The sequence below is a fragment of the Neomonachus schauinslandi genome, chromosome 8 (assembly GCF_002201575.2).
Source record: "Neomonachus schauinslandi chromosome 8, ASM220157v2, whole genome shotgun sequence".
NCBI classification, from domain to species: Eukaryota; Metazoa; Chordata; class Mammalia; order Carnivora; family Phocidae; genus Neomonachus; species Neomonachus schauinslandi.
This window is the reverse complement of record NC_058410.1, coordinates 35,749,579-35,771,861: the sequence shown is the minus strand read 5'-3', so window position 1 is coordinate 35,771,861 and position 22,283 is coordinate 35,749,579. Positions and strand designations below refer to the sequence as shown.

The 22,283-nt window shown below is 37.2% G+C and overlaps 1 protein-coding gene across 4 annotated transcripts in view; it reads right to left on the bottom strand.

The window, feature by feature from the left end:
• Positions 1 to 3,549: 3,549 nt before the first annotated feature.
• PTPRK (protein tyrosine phosphatase receptor type K) overlaps positions 3,550 to 22,283 on the bottom strand; it is a 553,659-nt gene continuing 534,925 nt past the window's right edge. For all 4 annotated transcript variants that reach the window (XM_044917510.1, XM_044917509.1, XM_044917507.1 and 1 more), the window contains 9 exons: positions 18,716 to 18,870; positions 16,243 to 16,378; positions 15,868 to 16,017; positions 14,852 to 15,025; positions 11,749 to 11,880; positions 11,481 to 11,606; positions 8,727 to 8,890; positions 8,067 to 8,202; positions 3,550 to 5,031 (listed from right to left, as the gene is read on the bottom strand). In XM_044917510.1, coding sequence (XP_044773445.1) covers positions 4,978 to 5,031; positions 8,067 to 8,202; positions 8,727 to 8,890; positions 11,481 to 11,606; positions 11,749 to 11,880; positions 14,852 to 15,025; positions 15,868 to 16,017; positions 16,243 to 16,378; positions 18,716 to 18,870 — 1,227 coding nt within the window. In that variant the 3' untranslated portion in view covers positions 3,550 to 4,977. The remainder of the gene's footprint in view (positions 5,032 to 8,066; positions 8,203 to 8,726; positions 8,891 to 11,480; positions 11,607 to 11,748; positions 11,881 to 14,851; positions 15,026 to 15,867; positions 16,018 to 16,242; positions 16,379 to 18,715; positions 18,871 to 22,283) is intronic.

Here is a 22,283-nt window from a genome sequence, read left to right as displayed (position 1 = left end):
GTGCCATTCTCTTTGGGCATCACACTTGCTTTCGAGTCCAAGTGGGAGTTGGCCTCCGCACATTGTTCCCTCTGGTTCCCTTATCAAACAGCAGTTGTCACCTATCATTAATCTTGTTATTGTGTTTTTTAATAGTAAGAACCGAAGATGCGAGAGTATCTCTAGTATCCATTTTTCAACCAAAATTGGGAAAATGTAAAATTGGGGAAAATTTTTTTTTAAGATTTTATTTTTTTAAGTAATCTCTACACCCAGTGTGGGGCTCGAACTTATAACCCCGAGATCAAGAGTTGCATGTTCCAGTAACTGAGCCAGCCATGTGCCCTGGGATATTGTTTTAATAAAAATGGGAGATATATTTTTGTAGAGATGAGAAATATTCCTATTAGAAAATGCATAAACTAAGGATGTCCCTGTGAAATTCAATGTGGGTCAAAGGATGTCACTGTGAAAAGCATGACAAATTTTAAAAGTGGTGCCAGGACATCACCTGCCCAGAGGAACATGGCTGAGTGGAATGTGGCCATCCAAGCCCAGGACCACTCAGGGAGTGCCACCGGGTACTAAAAATGACTTTCTGAATAGGAGCTTTGAGAAAAACAGATTTATGGTTTAATTGTTATAATACAATCTGAATGGCCATTCTGAAATACCTGTCCTGCTTTCCCCACTCAGTGTCCAGTAGCCATGCAGGCATTTGAATTTGCCTCTCCTCTTTCTCAACAAATAACAAGTGGATGCCATAGTGATCTTATTTTTTTCTACCTTCCCAGTTTGATTTTGTCTGAGACCAGGCAAATAGTGGTAACGTATGGCCTTTGCTTGTCCGCACATTCTAACATCTATTTAAGAAAAGAATTCTTTGGTCACTCAGTTTAAATATTCTTGTTCTTCGTATTCTGTATCTACTTAGATTGCATTTAGGTACTGAAAGGTTAAAAAAAAAATCTTTTTTTTGGCCTCCATGCTACATATCTTCTAAGTGAATCAAGTCTAATAAGCTTATAAGACTAATAAGTCTCTAAGACTTATAAGACAATTACACATCAGAATCAGCACTCAGTATTCTGTTAGATTTCATGTAGATTTCCTACAATTGGAAAATACATCATGAAAGATGTTATCTATTGCAAAATCTCTCTCCCAAGCAGACTTTAACATTAAAAAGGGGGCTTTCTGATCCCCAGTAGGGACTTCATGTTTGCTTCAATGATTTAGAAACCCCTTCTACTGGTTTCTTACAGGATTTAATAACAACAGTATCTGTCTGGTGTTTGTTTTCTTCCAGGTTAGCATTTCAATTCACTTTGGAGGAAGCTGAAGTTCAGAAGTGTTATAGATCTACCACCATTGATTTTTGGACAATTTATATTCCAGAAGCCACTTATAGCTTACTTAAAAGTAGATCCCAAGACAGAGCTTTTCCTTTTAGTTTCAGAGAGATAATATTCTAATACTCTGCAGACCACTTGAATAGAGTTATGAACAAATTCAGATAATATTGCTCCCATTCTGAGCCTCCCTAAGCTGTGGGGAAACTTTATGAAATAATATGTAAGTAGAAATTATTATAGGGGACACAGCTGGCTGTCTTTTGTCTTCACTTAGCAAAGTGTTGCGTAAAATAGCATGTTGTCCCTACATTGAATAGGGGGTGTTTACTAAAACACTGAAATGCATCTAGGCAGGCTGTGGAGTTTCTGTCTATGGAAATATTTTATAAATATTTTACATATTGCACTGGGATATGGGGCAGAATATTGACTTTTGGCTATTTTGTTATGAAAAAGGACTGCTTGCTGAAGTGCATAGAAATTAAATTAAAAATGTAGTATTGTCACTCTCCTATGTAGGTTAGGCAAATCTCAAAGGCATTCTTCCAAAGCTAACAGATTACCTCCTATCTCTTGTTGAAATAGAGTCATTTCTCTCCTGCATTCTAATATTGTCTGTTATGTTTTTTTAGATGCCAGGAGCTTCTTTCCACCATTTTCTAGTAACAGAGCGGATTTGAGAGGGAGCAGCTGTTGATGTCTGCCTTCCAAGCTTATTACACGAGTACCTGGAACCCAGGAGATTCTCAGTAACGGGAGTATTGCATGAGCACATAGGCGCATCAGTATAGAGAGCACATGTCTCTTCTCCCTCCTTGTCCGGCAGAAGATCTTTTTTCTCTCTCAGTGTCAGATCATTTGGTTGTGATACAGCAACACATTCACATGAAAACCTTTCTCCAAAGACCAAATACCAGAAAAAGGCGACACAGCTCAGACCAGACGCCTAACACTTATTTTCAAGAGGACTTTGTTAAAACTCCTAAATTCCCAGTGGCTTGTGTGTCTCTGGTCCACACGCTTCCCGCATTTCCTTAGTGATCCTATCTAGGAAGGGGATGTATAAAATCCAACTTCATGACAGCCACTCAAGGACTAACTGATAGATAAGAGGCCTTTCACTGTGAAAAGCATGACAAATTCTAAAAGTGGTGCCCACTTTTGCCCAGAGGGACACGAATGAGTGCAATGGGGCCATCCAAGCACAGGACCACTCAGGGAGTGCCACCGGGTACTAAGAATGACCTTCTGAATAGGAGTTTTGAGAAAAACAGATTTATACCTACCCCCATTGTCTTCTGGCGAAATGGCCTCTGTGGTGTCCCCAGTAAAGCAAGCACAGCACTAGTTCCTGTCAGAGAGAAAGAGGACTCTTTCTGTTCTTTGCTTAAATTTTGGAGGCCACACGGACCTCTGAGCTTTGCAAACAGTAGTATTTACAGTGATTTTGGTGGAGTGTGGACACAATCGGGTGAGTAGAAATGAAATTAAGGTCATGCGGCAAAGCAGAATCCTCTGTGGGATTAACATCCTGAACATGACTGGGTAAAGAAATCTGGGAGGAGCTTGTGGATTTTTTGTTAAATGCATCCATGTTTAAATGTAAATTAGTCTTTCTAGGAAAAGATAAAGTCTCTTTATCTAAATTCTTACTAATGAAAGTCACAAATGTTCTAATAATGTACACAGGGAATGGAAGTTTGAAGATACCCATAATGAGACTTTATGAGAAAACCAATTAATGAGGAACAGTAAGAATGAAGTGCCCAATTTTCTTCATCATGCCATTGGGGGAAGCAGTGTGTTTAGTGGAAGAGAATGAACTGCTAAATCAGACTCAGATTTGAATCTGTTGACAAATCATTTACTTTCTCATTAGCTTCAGTTGCAACATCTATAAAACAGGAATGATACTTATTTGTCAAGTTTGCTATAAGGAAGAAGTATGAAAATGTGTATTATGTAAAAAGATAGTGACATACATATATAGCAACTAAAAAGAATTAAGTCAATCCTCTGGCCTTTTCCCCCTCCATTTATCTGGACTGGTTGATATTCAATTAAAAAAAAAGTTATTAGTGCTTGGACATTCGTTTTACTTTTAATAGAATTTTTGGGGTCTACTAGTATCAGTGAGAAGAGGCTATTTATTTGGGAATGAAGGCATGGAAGTTAAGAGAAAATATGTGCAAACAATTGTTGTAATTATAAAAACTTTATTTCACTCTTACTTTAGTTAAATCTTTATAAGCACCATGTCATGTACTGGCAATCTAGGAGGAGGATACTGGAATGCTTTAGTCAATAACAAACTGCAAGCTGATGATGTGAAGTTACAGCTATATGGAGCATATGAACAAGACCACATTTAGAAAGGTTCACTTACAAATCCCACGACAATGCACAAACAGGAATCTGGCATCGATTTGTTCACACTTCCTATGGTCAGAACCCAAAGCTTGTGCATGTAAATATCAAAAGAAACACTCTATCATCTTGATGGTTTACAGTTTGCTAAAATTTGACTCTGAAAGCATAAATGTTGCCATTTTGTTTTCTTGACCAGTGCTTGCTCATAGGCTGACAAAATCAATTCCTTTAAAATTTAAACGATGCTTAAAGGGATGTTCAGCATTGCGCAAGTCATCAGCAAGGTCCTTGAATGTGTGCAATTCTCATGTATGATCACCAAACCATTATTTACCTAATGAAATTGTGAAAAATTACACATCTTCAGCAAAATGTTTTAATTTGGTCTTATATTAAAAGACCCAATTGCCAAGTGTTTTACATAAATTTAATTCACAAGCATGTACACAAGAGAATCACTATAAAGAACATCGCTTCCTGGTTTATGAATAAAAAGTTCATCCTCTACTTACACTAAAACATACAAAAAATAATCTACAAAAATCGTTTACAATTGATTTTAGTGAAAGAAAAAGCTTTCTTCAGAAAAGAAATGATTGTGTGGTGGTAGTATTTTAGCCATCAAAAAAGGAATGTAAGTAACCAATAAATATAATGTGCTTTCTCCATATAGACATATTTACAGTTGAGTCTTTGGCTTATGTTTTTTTTTTTTTCCCTAAAAAGAACTTTAAATGATCCAGCTATCATTGCACATCAAAAGAAAATAAGCCAGTTATATATATTTATATATTTATATAGAGATCTGCTACACTGGAAACATATAAAAAATGAACTTTACTATGAATTTGCACAGCTTTTCTTACTTCTTCCTTAAAGAGTTAACATCTTTTATCTAAAAAAAAAGGGAGAAAAATGCCACATAGAAATTTGTTAGTTCATGCAACGTGTGGTGGCTGTTCTACCAGAACCAGGCGAGAAAAAGCTGCATATTCACTGTACAAACACTGATAAGTTCTCATTTGAATCTGTTCTTATTAAATATAATTTATGTGGCACGAAATGTTGATGCTTTCGTACAGTAATAGAAACTAATTGGGTCCTTTTTATTAAGATACACAACTTCATAAGAAAAATACTTCTACTTCTTGAATGTAAAAGCCTCCCACCCCCCCACATTAAAATCTTTCTGCACAGGTGTAACAGGTACAAGAGCTGCTGGCTCAACAGATGAACGGGCTTCTGCGTGGACGGACTCTGAGATCTCAGCCAACTAAGAAGATTCCACGTACTCCAAAGCGACATCATAGCAGAAACGGTACTGCTCCTGGAAGAGGTGAACACATACGAGTTGAGAAAAGTTAAGAAAAAGGAGACTAATGGTGAACCACCACCCCCAACCGAACACCCAGCCGCCGCTTAAAATTATTCAAGAATTACCCATTGGTTTTCCTATATGGAAGTTTAATTTCTGGGCATACATATTTTATGTCTGAGTCTAATGATTGCTGTTTAAGGAAAAGGGACTTGATGTAAAAAGATATATTATCTTTGCCTCATATTTTCTACTCAGTTTTTGAAAATCTCCAGTATTTTTTTTTTTATCTAATTGTAATAGTAAAACCTGATCATTACAGAAAACCTGCCCAGTGCAGAAAAATACAAGGAATCAGAAAAAAGTGTTCCATAATTCTACTACTAGAAACAATTATTGGTAAAATACTGCCTGAGTTTTGTTCTAGTCCTTTTAAAGGCATGGTTGAAATAATTACTTTAGAATAAATGTAATTACATACATAGATTTGAGAATGTAAGTTTATATTTTATTTTCCTTTAACACTGTTATGTATCTTTTTCTTACGTTATTTAACATTTCTTTTCACACTACATAGAAGTCTAACATACAGATTTGACTATTAGATTGTTTTTATTTTTTCTTTAATATAAATAAATGCTACAGTGAAATGTGCAAATATTCTTCTCCAAACTTCAGATATTTTTCCTTAGCAGGACCAAAAACAAAACAAAACAAAAAACCAGTCAATTTAAACTGCCATTCACAATTCCAAGTTTTTAATTTTTGATATAGCTTTTCATTCATCAGAGTATTTAAGTAAATTTTTCAAAAATGCTTAGTGGTTCTTAAGTTCTTTTAAGCTTATTATACCTGAAAATTTGTTTCTGCTGTCTTTATATATTTAAGACAACGTGGTTGACAAAGTTTGAGTTAAAACTGCTCTTCCTCTAAGTCCATCTATGTACTGCTCCATTATCAAGAATTTAGAAAAGATCAGACTGTATTACAAGTTATGACTTATAACGTGTCATTAAAAATTTCTCAACTCAGTCCAAGTGGGTAAAATTCAGGCTGGAATGGAGAACAGTCTAAAATGCATATTATTTCTAAAGAGAACTTTCAGGTGTCTCCAGCAATAAACTAGGGTAATAAAAACTTCCCCCAAGAGATCTTTATCAATCCTAGCCTTAATTATCAAGTAGGTGTGATTTAAATTAGCCTACCACTGTGGCAAGTGCATCTGAAGAGCCAAAAAGTGCCTGAAAACAGTTATGTCTCTTTAATCTGTCACTAGCAATTTTGTTTACACTCTTAATTTTCTTACCAAACTTGTCAGTTCAATTCAACAGCACACTGAACTCATCATTAACACTGATTAAACACAAATCAGAGGGTAGGTGTTCAGTCAGGATTAATGGGACATGAATGTAAACGTACATAGGAACTTTTTGGAAGGTTCTAGAATGGCTACGTTTAACCAGAGATTTTTCCCCCCCTAAGTTATTATAGGAAATCAGAGTTAAATGTGGAGGTAAGGGCGCCTGGGTGGCTCAGTCGGTTAAGCGACTGCCTTCGGCTCAGGTCATGATCCTGGAGTCCCGGGACCGAGTCCCGCATCGGGCTCCCTGCTCGGCGGGGCGTCTGCTTCTCCCTCTGACCCTCTTCCCTCTCGTGCTCTCTGTCTCTCATTCTCTCTCTCAAATAAATAAATAAAATCTTTAAAAAAAAATCTTTAAAAAAAAATGTGGAGGTAAAATTTGAATTCTGACACCAGAAGTGACCCCACTGATGAATTTAAGAAGATGTGATCTGAGACAGAGGTGGAGTTTACATTAAGAAACCTTCAGACAGCAAAGAGTCAAAAGACATAACCACTACATTCTGTAAGAAGACTTGAGGGTTCTACCTCAAAAATCCTTCAAATCCACCCCCTTTTCTCTACCTCCATTGCCACAATACTCCAGTCAGCACCAACATCATCTTGTCCAGACAACAGCAATAACCCAAGGGATGAGCTAGAGGAGGGGCGGCTTGAGGGGGCTTGTAGAAGGGGTAAACGTCTGTTATCACTTGTAAAAGTGAAACGGTATAAATGTAACTCTTCAGATTTTTGTCTCAGGAAGCAATGCACTTTTTGTGTGAACAATCCATGAGCAGGAAGTGGTGAGAATACTTTAAAGGTTTATTGAATTGCTCATTTTAGTTATCTGATCATCTTGATAAATGTAGGGCAAGCAACAATTTTGCCTTGGTTTTTCTGGTTTACCTTTGTGTGAACATAAACTACACAGCTGCTCCTGACCTTATCCCACCTTGCACATATGTGTAACCCACAGACATCTCTCTTTAGAAGTAAAATGTGCTCGAGGAGTTTAACTTTTCTTTCTTACTGTTCATACAGCTCCACCCAGATGAGCTCCCACACACCCATTCCTATCGTCTCTTATTTTGTGAGCTGTGTTCTGAGTTTATGAGCCCTGGAAAATTCAGGTGGCATCATCTGAACCACTCGCTCTAACTGGTAAAAGTTGAAAACTGTCAATGAGGCCAGTTTAAAATTTATAATTTGACAAGAAATGAAGAAGAATTATAGGTAATGACTAAAATAAACTTCATTTGACGGTTAAGGACAGACATTAGGTGTCCAAAGTGCTGATACAACTTAGGAATATATCCGTTGGATGAATGCTTTACCTAGATGCTTTAGGAAATGAAAAATAGACAAGAATAAGGCCTAGACAGGGGAATTTATTCTTACTATAAGAACTATTTACTAAAGTTTATTACAGCTAGTATGTATGGCCTATCACAGGAAAAAAACCCACAATTCTATACATTTCCCAAATCAAGTGAAAATAGTTTTCATCATGAACAGTTTCTGTGATATGTGATTAGGTTTATGTGGGTAGAGAGAGATACTCAGCAGTTTATCAGTTAGGCAGGAAAGTCCCCACAAAGACCCACTTACACATCTATTCCCTTGGGTGTATGAAGTCAACCCAACGAGTAGGTTATGATTGTCTAATGTCTCTGCCCCCTTCTGTGTCTGAGACTCTGTGACTCACCGGGGCTTCCACCATGTTGGGCTTGCTGTTCCTCAGGGTCTTGACTGCATGGAACACATCCACCACGTTTTGCCGCTTCACCATTTCAACAACAATGCCTATAGCACAGAACATACCACTTCGCCCACCACCATTTCTGGAAGCAAAGAAAGCCAAGGCATTTTAGATAGCAGCTTTTAGTCACCAGAGGTCACACCAATCTTGGAGGTTGAGGAAATGAAAACATGATCTTCATTTTTTTTCCATTTTGTATTAATTTTGCTCCATTTGTACGCATGTATGTGTAGATGGTAGAGCACAGGGACACGTGAGGATGACGTTAGCTCTGCAGCTTATGCTTAGGAACAGGCTGGAGGCACAGGCTGCTGTGACTTCGATCCCTCGAAATTTTGGTACATTTGTACGCTGTGTACATCAGAAAAGTGGTTCCAAGTAGTGTTCGAAAGAGTTTAAATCATATGATAACTATATAATAATGGATGTTTAAAAAATCTGAAAACGAAAATTAGAGACTCACGAGACAGGAAGACTATTTGGAAATGCTATCTGTGGAGATCCCTAAGATGTGAGCTGAGTACTCTTTAACGTGGAAAATAGGAAGGCTGGTGAGGAAGTGAGCACCAGGGCCCCCACACGGCCCAGCCGAGGCGCCATACTCACAAGCAATGGATGATGGTTCGGCCCTCCCCTTCCTCGCATTCCTCCTGCCATTTTTCCACCTGCAGTATCAGTTTCAAAAATGACCGTTTGGAGCCTGGCACTTCTCGGTGAGAGGCCCACCCTAGATACTGGAACTGCTGTACCATCAGATAACCTTCTTGTGGCTGTAGAGGGAAGAGCATTTTTCTGTAAATAAGTTGGGACTCGAATTTTTACTAAAAAGTGAAGATGCATACATGTTTACACCATGACATAAATGCCATTTATGCTGGAGTGAGTCTAGCTGGTAAGTCCAAAATATGTACATACTAGTACAGAAACATTCTAAGTTACAGAAGCAAGAAACATGAGAATTACCTTTATATAAGCTTCTCCCTCACACCCCCATATCCAATAATCAAGCACACACCTTAAAATAACTTTCAAATTCTTCTCCTCTTTATCATGGCTGACATCATTGCATTGGCCCAATCACCAATTATGATAATTGCTTCCTAGTTGGTCTCCTTGAATAAACTTTGATCTCCTTCCAAACCATTTTTACTGCAGCATCATGATTATTTTGAAATGCAAATATGATCTTGTCATTCCCCTGCTTTAATGGCTTCCAAATGATCTTACATAAAATCCAAATTGCTGCAGTGGCTTAAAAATTTCTACACGATATGGCTCCACTTCCTTCCCCAACCTTCCCTTTACTATACCACATTATTACACATTGGCCTTCTATTAGTCCATTCATTAAGTCATTTCTTGCCTGGGGAACTTTGCACAAACTCTCCATTTGGCCTCACAGATCTCCTTGTTTGTGCCTCTCAATCCCAAAACACCGTGATCAATTTGTCTTGGGTTTGCCTGGGACTCTTCTGGTCTTTGAACTGAAACTCGTTGTGTCCTGGAAAACCTCTCTGTCCTGTGAACACCAGGATAGTTGGTTCTCCCCCCCCCAAATAGCTCCTACCGATTCTTCACATTGTGCCTCAAAGATCGTTACCCCAGTGAAGTCTTCTCTAGTCACCCAGCTATGTCAGATCACCCACTCTGGATTTCGTCCTTTTTCTCTAAAATTTCTCATATTTGTAAATAAATGGTTATACAATGACTTGTTCAGTGCTTCTCTTCCCTGATAAAATACAAGTTCTTTAAAGATGAGGAAATCTCTCTCTTTCTCCTCTAAACTCTGTGTCACTGGAACTAGCAGAATACTGTCCAAAGAATAGTACTGTTAAATGAATGAACCAAAACATTAAGGCCTCATAAGAAAATGTTAAGAAAGTATTTGCAATACATGATAAGCTGTATCATAGCCATCAGATTTGAATTTCCACCTGGCAAGGGCTCCCGCATCACAAGGACCTACTAGAACAACACCCAACTTCTCATTGGTGCATATTAAATATCTCATGAAGTGCACGATATTAACTAAGACTAGAAATAGAAAAAAAAATCGTGCACTAATAAGAACCAGAACACCAAACATAGGGGAAGATAAATAAACAAATATGCCGATGAAAAAACACAGATTTCAGTTCCCATCCTTAGAATATTTTTCATATAAACAGCTCAATAAAAAGACAAGTCTTACTTTCTGAGTTTAGTGCTATGGTTTCTCAGCTAAAATATTACTAGAACCATAATGGAACAGATGTGCAGACATAATGAGATTCCACTTAAATTAACATCTAAGATATGCATGGATATTATGACATGATTTGAAGTTATCCTTTTTTTCTCCACTGAAATTAGCGACAGAATTGGCTATGACTATATCCTCTGCTTATAGTTATACATATAGACTTATTAACCAGAAACACATATAGCCATTTTGATATGAAAACACCGAAACATGACAATCTGAATCACACACTTAAAATTATACACATACATAAAGCTGGTGCACTAAAAACAGAGTAATCATCTTTAAAAAGAGTAATTCCATGGAAGCTACTAATGATTTCTTTTCAAATTCTGTTTGCTATTTGGCTACACAATCTAAACAGTTTTTATTAGCACTTTTTTTTTTTTGCATTTTTGGAGGACAGACCCCAGACTTAATTTTATCATTTAGGGTAAAATATATGAAGGCTCAAGGAAAGAAAGATTTCTGAGAAACACAGCTGCTCCTTTGCTCCTGGGAAAAGGGGTACCAGTGCTGGTTCTACAATTCTGGGCAGAGCCAGATCCTGGGACATTCAGTAAGATGAAATTACAGGTGAAGGAGAATCAATGATGGCTGTGATTTACCTTTTCCCCTCATGTGTGGGGTTCTCCCTTATATGCAATAATGATATGGAATCTTTCTATCATGGCTGATCCGACAAATCCCTTCCTCCTGAGGTAAAGCCTTTTAGTTATCATCATTATTATTATGTACTTATTTTTCAATCATATGCCTCTTCTGGGCTGGATATCAATACTAATAAAACATGTAGTTGACCTTGATGAAAGTCCACATATGCGCAGAGACCAGGCTCAGACCATCAAACTCAGTTGAGTCAGTGCATCTGAATTTAGTTTCTGATGTAATACATTAAGTAACTGACCAGGACAGCCAGCTTCCTGCATTTCTAAGCAGAAATGTTTTTGGGAATGCATTTTTCTTCTAATACTAAGGTATAAGATGATTACTAGCTTTGGGACTGATTATGTAACACCTATTAACTCCACTCTTCCTGTTGTCTGATTGGAATGATACCCCAACATGGTTATGTTCAGTTGCTCTGGATCAGCTCACGTAAAATATTAATGACTTACTCTTGTTAGATTGCATATCCTAAAAATCCGGTTTATCACATCACAGTCCATTGAACAAGACATACACTCCACTTGGATAGGGCCATATCGCAACATCCCTTCCTCTGGCCAGTACTGAGGACACCCCTAGATGATGAATGTTTTGGGGGGAAAAAAAAAATGAGCATTATTTTTCTCCAATGAGGGCAGTATGAAGTGGATTTTAACATCTTATTACTACTTCATTAGGTTGTGTATGAGTACACAGAAGCAACTCCCAGCCATTAACCTGGGACAAGTCGACTTCGTTCAACATCACGATGGAGGTACAGCCATAATCATACACTAATCTCCAGAAGTCTTTCACAGTGTTTGGCAGAGGGTACTGTGTGACAATGAAAGCAGCTGGTTGCCTGTAACTCTGTGAAGAAACAAGGTAGATGGGAAAACATGAGAACTTAAAATGAATGATCAGTCGTACAAGCCAATTCAACACATCTCAAGGTAGGACCAGGTAAGGTGTAACAGCCCCACGTGCAGAGGGAGCTGGACGCTGCCTAAGCCATGGAATAAGAGATTTGGGCCACTGGAATGTACTGGAGCCACTACTTTGTCAATCTGATGGCAGGGCTTCAAAGTCTCAACAGCAATTCAAGTTTTACCTTGCTGAGAGAAGTAAATATAGGCCAAAAACAAAAGAAGAAACTAAAGAACTTCTTAAGGTTAAGATCCTCCATGAGGTACCTGTGGGCTCTTTCAGTTTTTCAAAGGTAATCAATCTGAGAGGCTGAAGGCACAAAATTCCCTGGTGTGTATGTAGGTATATCTGTGTCCCTATCTATCTTTCATCTATCTATCTATCATCTATCTATCTTCTATCATTTATCAACATATACATATATTATATATATTTATATATATTTCAATATTGTGTATTTTATATCTATATTTATATATAGATATCAATCTGATTTATATCTGTATATGAAACTGCTGGGTTCTCTTCCATTTCAAGTAAGAAAAACCACATATGCCTCAAACTTGTGTGCTTTTACATTATATGGATATTATCAGCACATTCTACTCATCTTGCAGGCCCATTCCAGTTTCCTGGGCATTTCTAATGTACATTCATGGTCAGAATGACAGTTTCAATCACTTAAGATTTTTCTTAAAGTAAAACGCACTTCTTGGCTCCACCTATAAGGGAATGGCTCCTTTTTTTACCAAGTGCCCCCTGACTGGGACATGACACATTATCTCCATCCAGAAGGAGAGAGTATGCTCATGTGACCTGGGCAATCTGTCATTCTGCAGACTAATGATCTATATTTCTATGTATTAAATAGTTTGTAAAAAAATGACTAGACAGTTGCCTGAGATAGATTTCCTTCATGCTGATAAAATTGTCAGTGATCCCCTAACTCATTTGTATCATTTAACTCTTTTAGTTTTTCAAGTGTCTTAACATCAGTGTAGAAACAGATTCTTGAACATTGATCTTACCGCCATTTGGGAAATGCTGCTAACCATGGCATTCAGCTCCATGGAAGACAGTGGGATAAATCTGAGTGCTGACAGTTCAAATGGCTGTTTCTAAATGACCTCAAGCCTCACAGAGTTACACCTGCCTCTGAGGTGAGTGTCTCCTAAGAAAGTATGAAGCCTCATGAAAAAGGGTCAGAAGAATAACTTTCCTTCCAATCACATGTCTGTTCCATGGGAAGGCAAGCTATTTACTCAGTTTTTGAGTCACAGGGGAGGGGAGATGAATAAGATGATGTGAGGGACACAGGTGCTTTCCTAGATCTTTCCTCGGTAAGGACAAGAGCACATCTGAGGCTTTGAAATCACAGAATCCTTGGCCTTGCCTCCTAATGCTTCACAATCATAGCACAAGGGTACAGAACACTGAGGATGTTGCTAGAGGGTAGAGGGAGTGGGGAGTGCTGACCAGTGAGCTCTGTTCTTATAAGACAAACCAAACCTAACTTTTCTGAGGCCCCAACTACCACTACTGAATCCACCGGACGGTCTCAATTATGAAATGTATCTATGTTGAATCATAGTGAATTAAGCAGAGAGTAGAAACAGGTAGAGAACAAGGTTCAGTCTTCCTGTTGACTAGAAAACAAACTGGAAATGAAGAAAAATTTGACAGCAATCGATGCCAAAGACAAAAAATGCCTCAGACCTATGCCTCATCAATCTCTTTCCTAACAGTATTTTCTTCTTCCCTTTTCCACACAGCCTTTTAAAATTCCAAATCTAGACTCAGAAACAAAAAGGTCTTGTGTGTTTTCTCTGTATTTAGTATATTTGTCTTTCCAGACAATTAAAATGGGAAGAAAAAGATAACAATGAGGATCAGGTGTGATTTCAGTGGATGTGATTAATGACAAGGCAAGATTCTGGTCATAGCAAGAATGGGAACTTTTCACTTGAGCTTGTCTTTAGACTATTCTGCTCTGCAACATAAAAAGAGCAAAGTAACTGGCTAAAAGACTAGTGTCAGAAGTAGAAAGTAGGCTTTCTAGGTCTCTACTATCAGGAGCTAATTTTCGAAAACACAATAGGAGCAACAATGCAGAAAGCTTCATTATTAGTCACACAGGCATGGACCCTGACTTCTAATTTCTCCTGGCTATGGTTCTATAGATGAAAAGGCAAAACCTAGAAATGTTTACAAATGAAGATGATGAGCCGTTTAAAAGGATTCTGAACTTAGAGAGCCTTCTTGCTTCTTTCCAAGGTAACCCAGCAAGGTAGCCAAGGACTGACTTAAAACTCTCTCCCCATGTTGTTCTGTCTATGGGACGCTAACCTGCTGAGGACATGCTCTACCACTTACACTCTGTGATGGTTGGAGTGGGGCAAGACAGTTTTTTCATTAACGATGGATGTATTAACATGTATCCTCGGTGCCTTCTCCTAGTTATTTATAAAGGGTCTCTAATAATTATTGGCCATTAAAACAAGTTAGCCATAAATTACTGGAACATTAAATGTCAGAGATAAAGATTTCCCAAATTAACACAACTTCCATAAGATAAGGCATTATGTGGCTTCAAAAATTCATTCCTCACCTAAGATTCAAAATACATAAGCATGATTTTCTTTTCTGAAAATAATTAAGATGGAAAATATGACCTGCAGGTATTTCCTGTACAGAATATAATAACTGACAACCAAGCTCCAAACTTACAATGGGGCCTAAAACTTAGAGTTCCTAAGAATCCCTGTAGGGGAAATTCAAAATCATTCTCAAAAAAAAATTTCCAAGTTTCCTTTCTAGGCCCTGTTAATTTTCTTGAAAAGAAAACCAGCCGGTGTTCACCGTATCACGTAGCTTTTCATGACACTTCACACTAACAAAGACAGCAGTCTCTTACGTCCATAAGAGCAGCATTGATGTAGTTACTACTCTCCCCATCAATTGTAATTAAAAAAGGCAGACATCTGTCAGGTGGCAGCATGTCCATAAAACGATTCTTGTCATGATTCCTTGGCAGGCACGCTATACTGCAGTCTTCAGCTTGTAGTCGAGGGGTGACTGAATTCAAAGTCTAAAAAGAAAAGGGAACCTAGGTTAAAAGCAAGTGACCCATTTAATAGCACAGAACAGATCCACCAAGTATCTGGGAGGCCAAGTACAAAAGGAAGGATTTGTACAAGGCGATGGCATTTGCCATGATGACAGGGTGATAGACTTAGTTAAAGCTAATGAAGCCTGAGAAGTGACAAAGAAACAATATACACATTGTTCACTGTGTTTCCTAAAAGGAAAAGGGAAGCCAAAAACCGTCGCTACCTGCAAAAGGCACTGCCTAACCAAAGAAAACAGAAGTAGAGCGGCCCATAACGATGACCCATCATCAAAGTTGGAAACTATCATCTGTAGTAACATTTTGGCATGCCATATTTGAAAACAGGGTAGAACAACCTAGAAAGAGCACTGCACAAAGGATCAAAGTATTAGGTGTCCAGAGCTACTCTTGACTTCACATTCATACACCTTCAGGGATGTTTTAAGGGCAGTGAAAACATTTGGGGTTATTTAGAGACAATGTTTAGTACAAACTTCAGCTATTATTATTAATGCGCTTGATCTCACCTTGTGAGTGACACAGAAGGTTAAAATCCGTAAGTCTGCATAAAAAAAGGTTGTAAACACACACAAACCACCACCAAGTTTGACTTTTATGATACCTTTCCCCCTATTCTTCCCTGAGTCTGAACTCATTTTGTAGATATGAGCTCATTAATACAATAGTAATATGTATAATGAAAGAGACAGGGTCAAAAGTTATAAGTTTGACCTGAAAGACCTTCCTTAGAGGAATTAATAATGCCCAGAACACACTGTAATAAGTTGCTCATAAAAGGAGCTCTAGAAATAAGTAAATACCTGGAATTCATCTTTGAGATGTGAAGAGTTAGTCTGCGAGTCTATTCTAATCATATCAAAATAGGCAGCTTTAAATTCACAGACAGGTATGGCAGTTTCTCCACATAAACAGGCTTCTAAAATGGCATCATGAATAAAAATGTACTGTTCCTAAGAAATAAAAAAAAATAAAACTATTTTAATAAAAATCTTCTGTCATCAAAGGTAGAGAATACAAAGAATTTTCTCTATGTAGAAACATTAATAATGATATCAATATTTTCCTATATGACTTGATGAGGTAATATTGATTCTATGTGAAAAACATTGTTTTTGATAAATGTTGGAAAGCAAAAAAAAAAAAAGCCATCAGAGATCAATCAACAAGCAGCATACCTCTGTCTGGACCATATTGATACGACGAGATCTTAAGGCTTTGACACAGTTGTAGATGTCAACAACACCCTCTCTTTCAGCCATGTCCAACATGATGTCGATCACAATGTAACAGCCAGTTCGTCCAGCACCAGCACTGAAAAAAATTAAACAAATCTAAAGAATTGAAAGACGTATGTTCTTGCAATCTTATTAAATAAAGATCCTTTCAACTGTCAGATAGGTGGAATCAAATTGATTTAACAAACTGCAAGATGTAATTTGTATGTTATATAAAACACTTATTTAATGTACAAATAACTTCATGTAGAGTATTTGCTTTGGTGCAAAATGAAGACTACAGCATGAGTTTGAAATTAAAACGATAAACTTTGTATATCAAATTGGGTTTTACAAATAACGTATATATGTTGTTCAAGTTCCACAGCTCTCATACAAGTCTTCATTCTTTGGAAATCTAGTGCACGTGATTTTAAGCTCATAGAATTGGCCAAGGGGCGGATTTGTGCTTTAAGATTTAACCTCAAAAATATTCTTACTCATATACTTGTGGGTCCTCTGGCAAAATGCAAGAATGCTGGCTCACTGTTTTAGTCTGACAGACTCTTGTAAATACCAAGGCAAAGAAAATTAATTCCGAAACATTTACTGGGAAATCTGAGGAGTCACAATTCAGAGGAAGTGCTAACGGTGATGGTGGGGAGGGAAATGGTGGTTATCAATGAGGAGAAGGCCAATAGTAGAAAGAATATTTGGCGATCTGAAGGAAAAATGAAAATGAATAGTTAGGTGTAGAATATAATTCTTAACAGGTCACAAAGATAGCCACTATCTTACTGTATTTAATTCAGTCATTGAATCTTAACATACCACTGATTGTTTTACCTCTTGGGAATGTTTCTTCAATTTTTAAAAAAGATTTATTTATTTATTTTAGACAGAGAGAATGTGAGGGGGAGGGCAGACAAAGAGGGAGAATCTCAGAGACTCCCTGCTGAGCGGGGAGCCCCATGTGAGGCTCGATCTCATGACCCTGAGATCATGACCTAAGCCAAAATTAAGAGTCGGACCCTTAACTGACTGAGCCACCCAGGCAGCTCTCTTCAATTTTATATATAAAAATCTACAGTGCAAATAAGATATAGCAGGGATTTTGGGGAGGGGGGAATTTCACCTGGTAGTCAGCTTCCTCTTTTTTATAAATTCACAGATATCTGAGTATAAGTGAAAAATGACACTTCTTGTTTCAAGAGAGTATCTGAGAATCTTGGAGCACTTCCGAAGCAAGCAAATCATAGGAAAGTAAACCTCTATGATAAGTCAAGACACTCCTGAATTGAAAACCCATTTATCTCATCTTCTAAATGCATAAATTGGCTATTAACATTATTTCTTTGTTGTCCAGATTTGGTCACTTCTCTTAAACATACTGTTCTTTAAGAAATTTAAGTAAAAGATATTGTGGGTATCTCTCTCTCTTTCCTTTTTTTTTCTTTTTCTTCTGCCTACCATCTTCTCAATCACTGTTCCCAGGGTTTGAGACAGGAAAGCAACTGAAGAGTACATCAGATTTCCTGAGGAGGACTGAACTGAAGATTTTTTTTCAGCGTACACAGTATCTGATCCTTATGGGATGCCTTACTTTTATGTCAGTCTCTGTGCTGTTTTCCCTCTTCCATATGTGGTCATTTAAATTCTGAATAGGTCGGATTTTCAGAAAAAAAAAATGCTTAAGTACAACCTATTATGTAGCTTGGAGGGGATGGTATTTGAGAATGGTGTGCAGCATTTAGGAAAAGCTTTTCAGATTCAGTACATATTTTTCTGTTCACATCTCAAAATGAGGCCATGTAATTTGCTTTTAGTGTCTCTGAATGCTTGTTTTAAGAGGAGTTTCTAATCAGAAGGAAGCCTGGATATAATGTTCACATTTTTCTGGCATATATTTGCTGGATCTCACTGATGTAGTTTTTAAGGTCCTCTGATGGATGGCTCTTTTTTTTTTTTTTTTTTAATTCTTAAATAGCTGTTTTATAGCACAAATTCTTGCAATTTAGGCCATTTAGTAACTCTGTATGTCTCAAATTTAGTTTTAAAAGCTGGGTTTCTATTGGGAATTTACTAGATTGGCAAGAAATCTCTATTTTAACCTCCCATTCCATACAATATGGGATTTGCAAAAGTGATAGGAAAAAAAAAAAAAACAAACCCAAACACAGATGTTGCCGCTAAAAGACAGAGTTTGCACACACCCATTTGTGAACAACACTACACACATTAGGATGAATGTATTTATTTTTTAAGTTTCTATTTTATATCCTCCTTAGAGCTAACTTTTTTTTTTAACCTTCCCTGTAATACATGTAAGCCGGAACCTTGTAAGCATGGACTAGTTTTGTGCTTGAAGGCCTCGTCTTCGTACTTTAAAAAAGCTGGCTGTATACAAGTCCAGAGCGTCTGGTCCAGCACTCACCTGCAATGCACAACGATGGGGCCGGCACTGGGAGGGTTGGAGAACTTCACTCGCCGGATAAAGGAGAGAAGGCCCGTGGCATGGTATGGTACTCCGTGGTCAGGCCAGCCGGTGAAATGGAACTGTTTCACTTCACGGATCTCATTGTAGCCCCTCTGTGCAAACATGTAAACAAGTGTTTTCAAAAGAGCCCAAGTAGGTGGCACCTGGGTGGCTCAGTCATTAAGCGTCTGCCTTCGGCTCAGGTCATGATCCCAGGGTCCTGGGATCGAGCCCCGTGTCGGGCTCCCTGCTCCGCGGGAAGCCCACTTTTCCCTCTCCCACTCCCCCTGCTTGTGTTCCCTCTCTCGCTGTGTCTCTCTCTGTCAAAGAAATAAACAAAATCTTAAAAAAAAAAAAAAAAGAGCCCAAATAAAGCCATTCAACACCAGTCATAGGCACTAGACCTGGTTGACAATGAAAAAAATAAAAAATGAAGAATCTATCAAAGATCAGGCTTTTTTTGAAAAAGGATGCTAGCCTGACACAGTCGAGGAACTTACCTTTCTTGTCAGATACCTGCCAAAGAAAGACAATGAGAAGTCTTGCTCAGTTCTTTAACTCTGTGTAAATTTTTATTTACCTTGACAGTTTGTTCCTTACTTGGAATGACAGCACAGAAAATTATTAGGAGAAAAGGGAAAAAAACAGGAAAGCTAAAATGTTGCCCTGTTGACCCGAGGCACTGAGTTTTCGAGGGGTAAATAAAAGCAACTTTCTAGCTTCTCACCTCAAAAAGATTTTAATGCCTTGCTTATCCATGTTGAAAATGGTTTTGAAGCACAGCATGCAGGGATTTTCCAGGACAGTGCTACTTTAGATTGTTTCGTAAAAATATAGAGACAACTAAACTGTTCTTTGGGCAAACGATTTTTCCTAATTCTGAGAAATAATGCAGCACCGAGTATTATTTATAGTAACAAAAGTACAAAATGAAAGGGAAGCATCATTTGTAATGCCTCTTTCCTATTGGGTTAATTTAAGAGAACTTTTAAATGCACACTTCAAAACTTTTCCCTTCTGGTTAAAGAAGCCTGTAGATTGTGTTAGCACAGCTTAGAGAGCTTACATAGAATGTTATGGAGTTTATTTTTAAGAATCCACATTTGTAGCCCCCAAATCCCCACAGTAATCTATATAATTCCAGTGGCACTATGAGCTATCTGTGGTATCTCCATCTCACTTGTTCAAACAGAACGGGGAGAAAAATGTCAGGAAATAAATGAACCAAATTGAGAAAGTTTAGATTCTGTCCTATAGAGATAGACCAACCAATAGCACCAAAGCCAGTGATCAGGTCTTATTATTCTTTCTAGATCTAGTCCCTACATAATACCCTACACAAAGTAGGGCTCAACATATAATTATAATAATGACAATGATAAACACTCTCATGGAATCATACAAATAGAAAAATCCCTTTCTTTACTACTTTTCAAGTCAACTCCAGTGAGGAAGATCATAAATTGTTCTAAGACCTGATTTCAGATAGTTACTTCCCCTCCTCCATATTAATTCTTTTACTGGAGGTGCTTGCTCTAAGAGCCTTGTTCTTTTTAGTAAACTTCAGTAAAGAGTTCTTTTTAATATCTGGCAAGGCATGTTCCCTTACTGCTCTTTCTATTTAAATTTTCCTATGTAATTTTCAAATACATGGTTTTCAAAAAAACCAAACTACTCATTTCCAGTTCTTAATAGCAAGAAGTCAAATTAAAAATAAAAATCCAGTGATGTTCCAATTAGTATGACATTAACTACAGAAAGTGGTATTAATATAAAACATTTCCATTCTGGGCCATGGTGCATGTCTCCACTTACTGATTCACATCATATTTTATGTCCTTTAATACACTTTTGAGAATTTAGTCACTTAGGACCTACAATCTTTGTTGAATTTATTCCTAGATACTTTAAAATTTTTTTATTATTGTGAAAGAGATTTTGTAATGTCTACTACTGTTTCCTGCTAATATACAGAAAAGCTATCACTTATGAATATTTATCTTGAATTAGCCACTTCAATGATTAGTAGTTCCATTTTAAAATATTTCTAGTTTTCTTGGTATAAAATAACTTCATGTTAAAATAATCTTATCTTTTCTAACAGTTAAGCAATTTATTCCTTTTGTTGTCTTATTTCATTTACTAGAACTTCCCCAAATTGAATACTAGTGAGACTGATTATCCACATCACACTCCTGATTACATAGCAATACCTTTAGGGTTTTCACTCCTTAATAAGCATGCTATTAGTTACTGTTGAATCACCTTTATCATGTTTAAGTAGCTTCCTTATTTTCCTATTATAGATTATTTCTATAAATTTCTATTATTTACTTTTAAGTAAAAATAAGTACATTACAACGTCAATTAATAAAACCATATGTTTTTGCTCCTTTGATGAAGATGCAATGAAATATTTGGCTAGATTTCCTACCACAAGCGTCATATCCTTGCATTCCTAGAAAACAATCATTATAGATCACATTGTGATGTCTCCTTAATTCACAGCTGGGTTTCAAATTTTTAATATTTTATTTTGAAGTTTTTTCAAGCATGTTCTTGAATGAAATTGGTCTGCAAAGTGTGTGCAAACAGAGAGAGGAGAGGAGGGGGGGAGGGACAAAAGGAGAGAGAAAGAGAGAGAGATTTAAAAAAAGACAGAGAGGCAAGGCCCCTGGGTGGCTCAGTCAGTTGAGTGTCCACCTTCGGCTCAGGTCATGATCCCGGAACTCCGCTCAGTGGGGAGTCTGCTTCTCCCTCTGCCCCTCACCCTGCTTGTGCTCTCTCTCTCTCACTCTCTCTGTCTCTCTCTCAAATAAAGAAATAAAATCATTAAAAAAAAGACAGAGAGAGAGAAGAGCTTGAGAGAGTGCCATCTTTACCTGGTTATGTTATCACAGTTATGCTAGCTTTTAAAATATATTTAGTTGGTTTTAATGGTATTCTATGGTCTAAACAATTTTATTAACATACGTATCAACTGTTCTCTAAAAGCTAAAGAAACCTCAACTATAAAACCATAGTGAAATTTCACTGGTAAATTTTAAGATTCTATTTTCTTCTATCATCTGTTCAGGTTTCTAAGTCTTCTTGGGTCAAATTTTGAGAATCAGTATTTACTCTACTAAATATAAGGGTATTTAGACTAAAATCTCTGTCTCTAAGTTTATATGTAATATTTTTTTTATTGCTTTCCTAACAGCAAGTATAACTGCAGTTATATCTTTTTGTGTTTTCTAATACTGCGTAGTTTTGACTGCCCTCATTTAGAACTGACAGCGGTTTAGCTCTTTTATTGATCTTTTCAAGGAACTAGCTTTTTGATCTCATTTATTCTTTTTTGTTGGTTTTTGGTTTATATTTAATTTTTCTTTTGTTCTTTTGATTTTCTCTGATTTTCTAGTTTCGTGATTTTTTCACATGATTCTAGACCACCTTTCAAAATAGAAATCATTTAACACGTATTTAATATGTATCCCAAGGTTCACAAACATTCCTGGCACATGGCATGCTCTTGAATAAATAT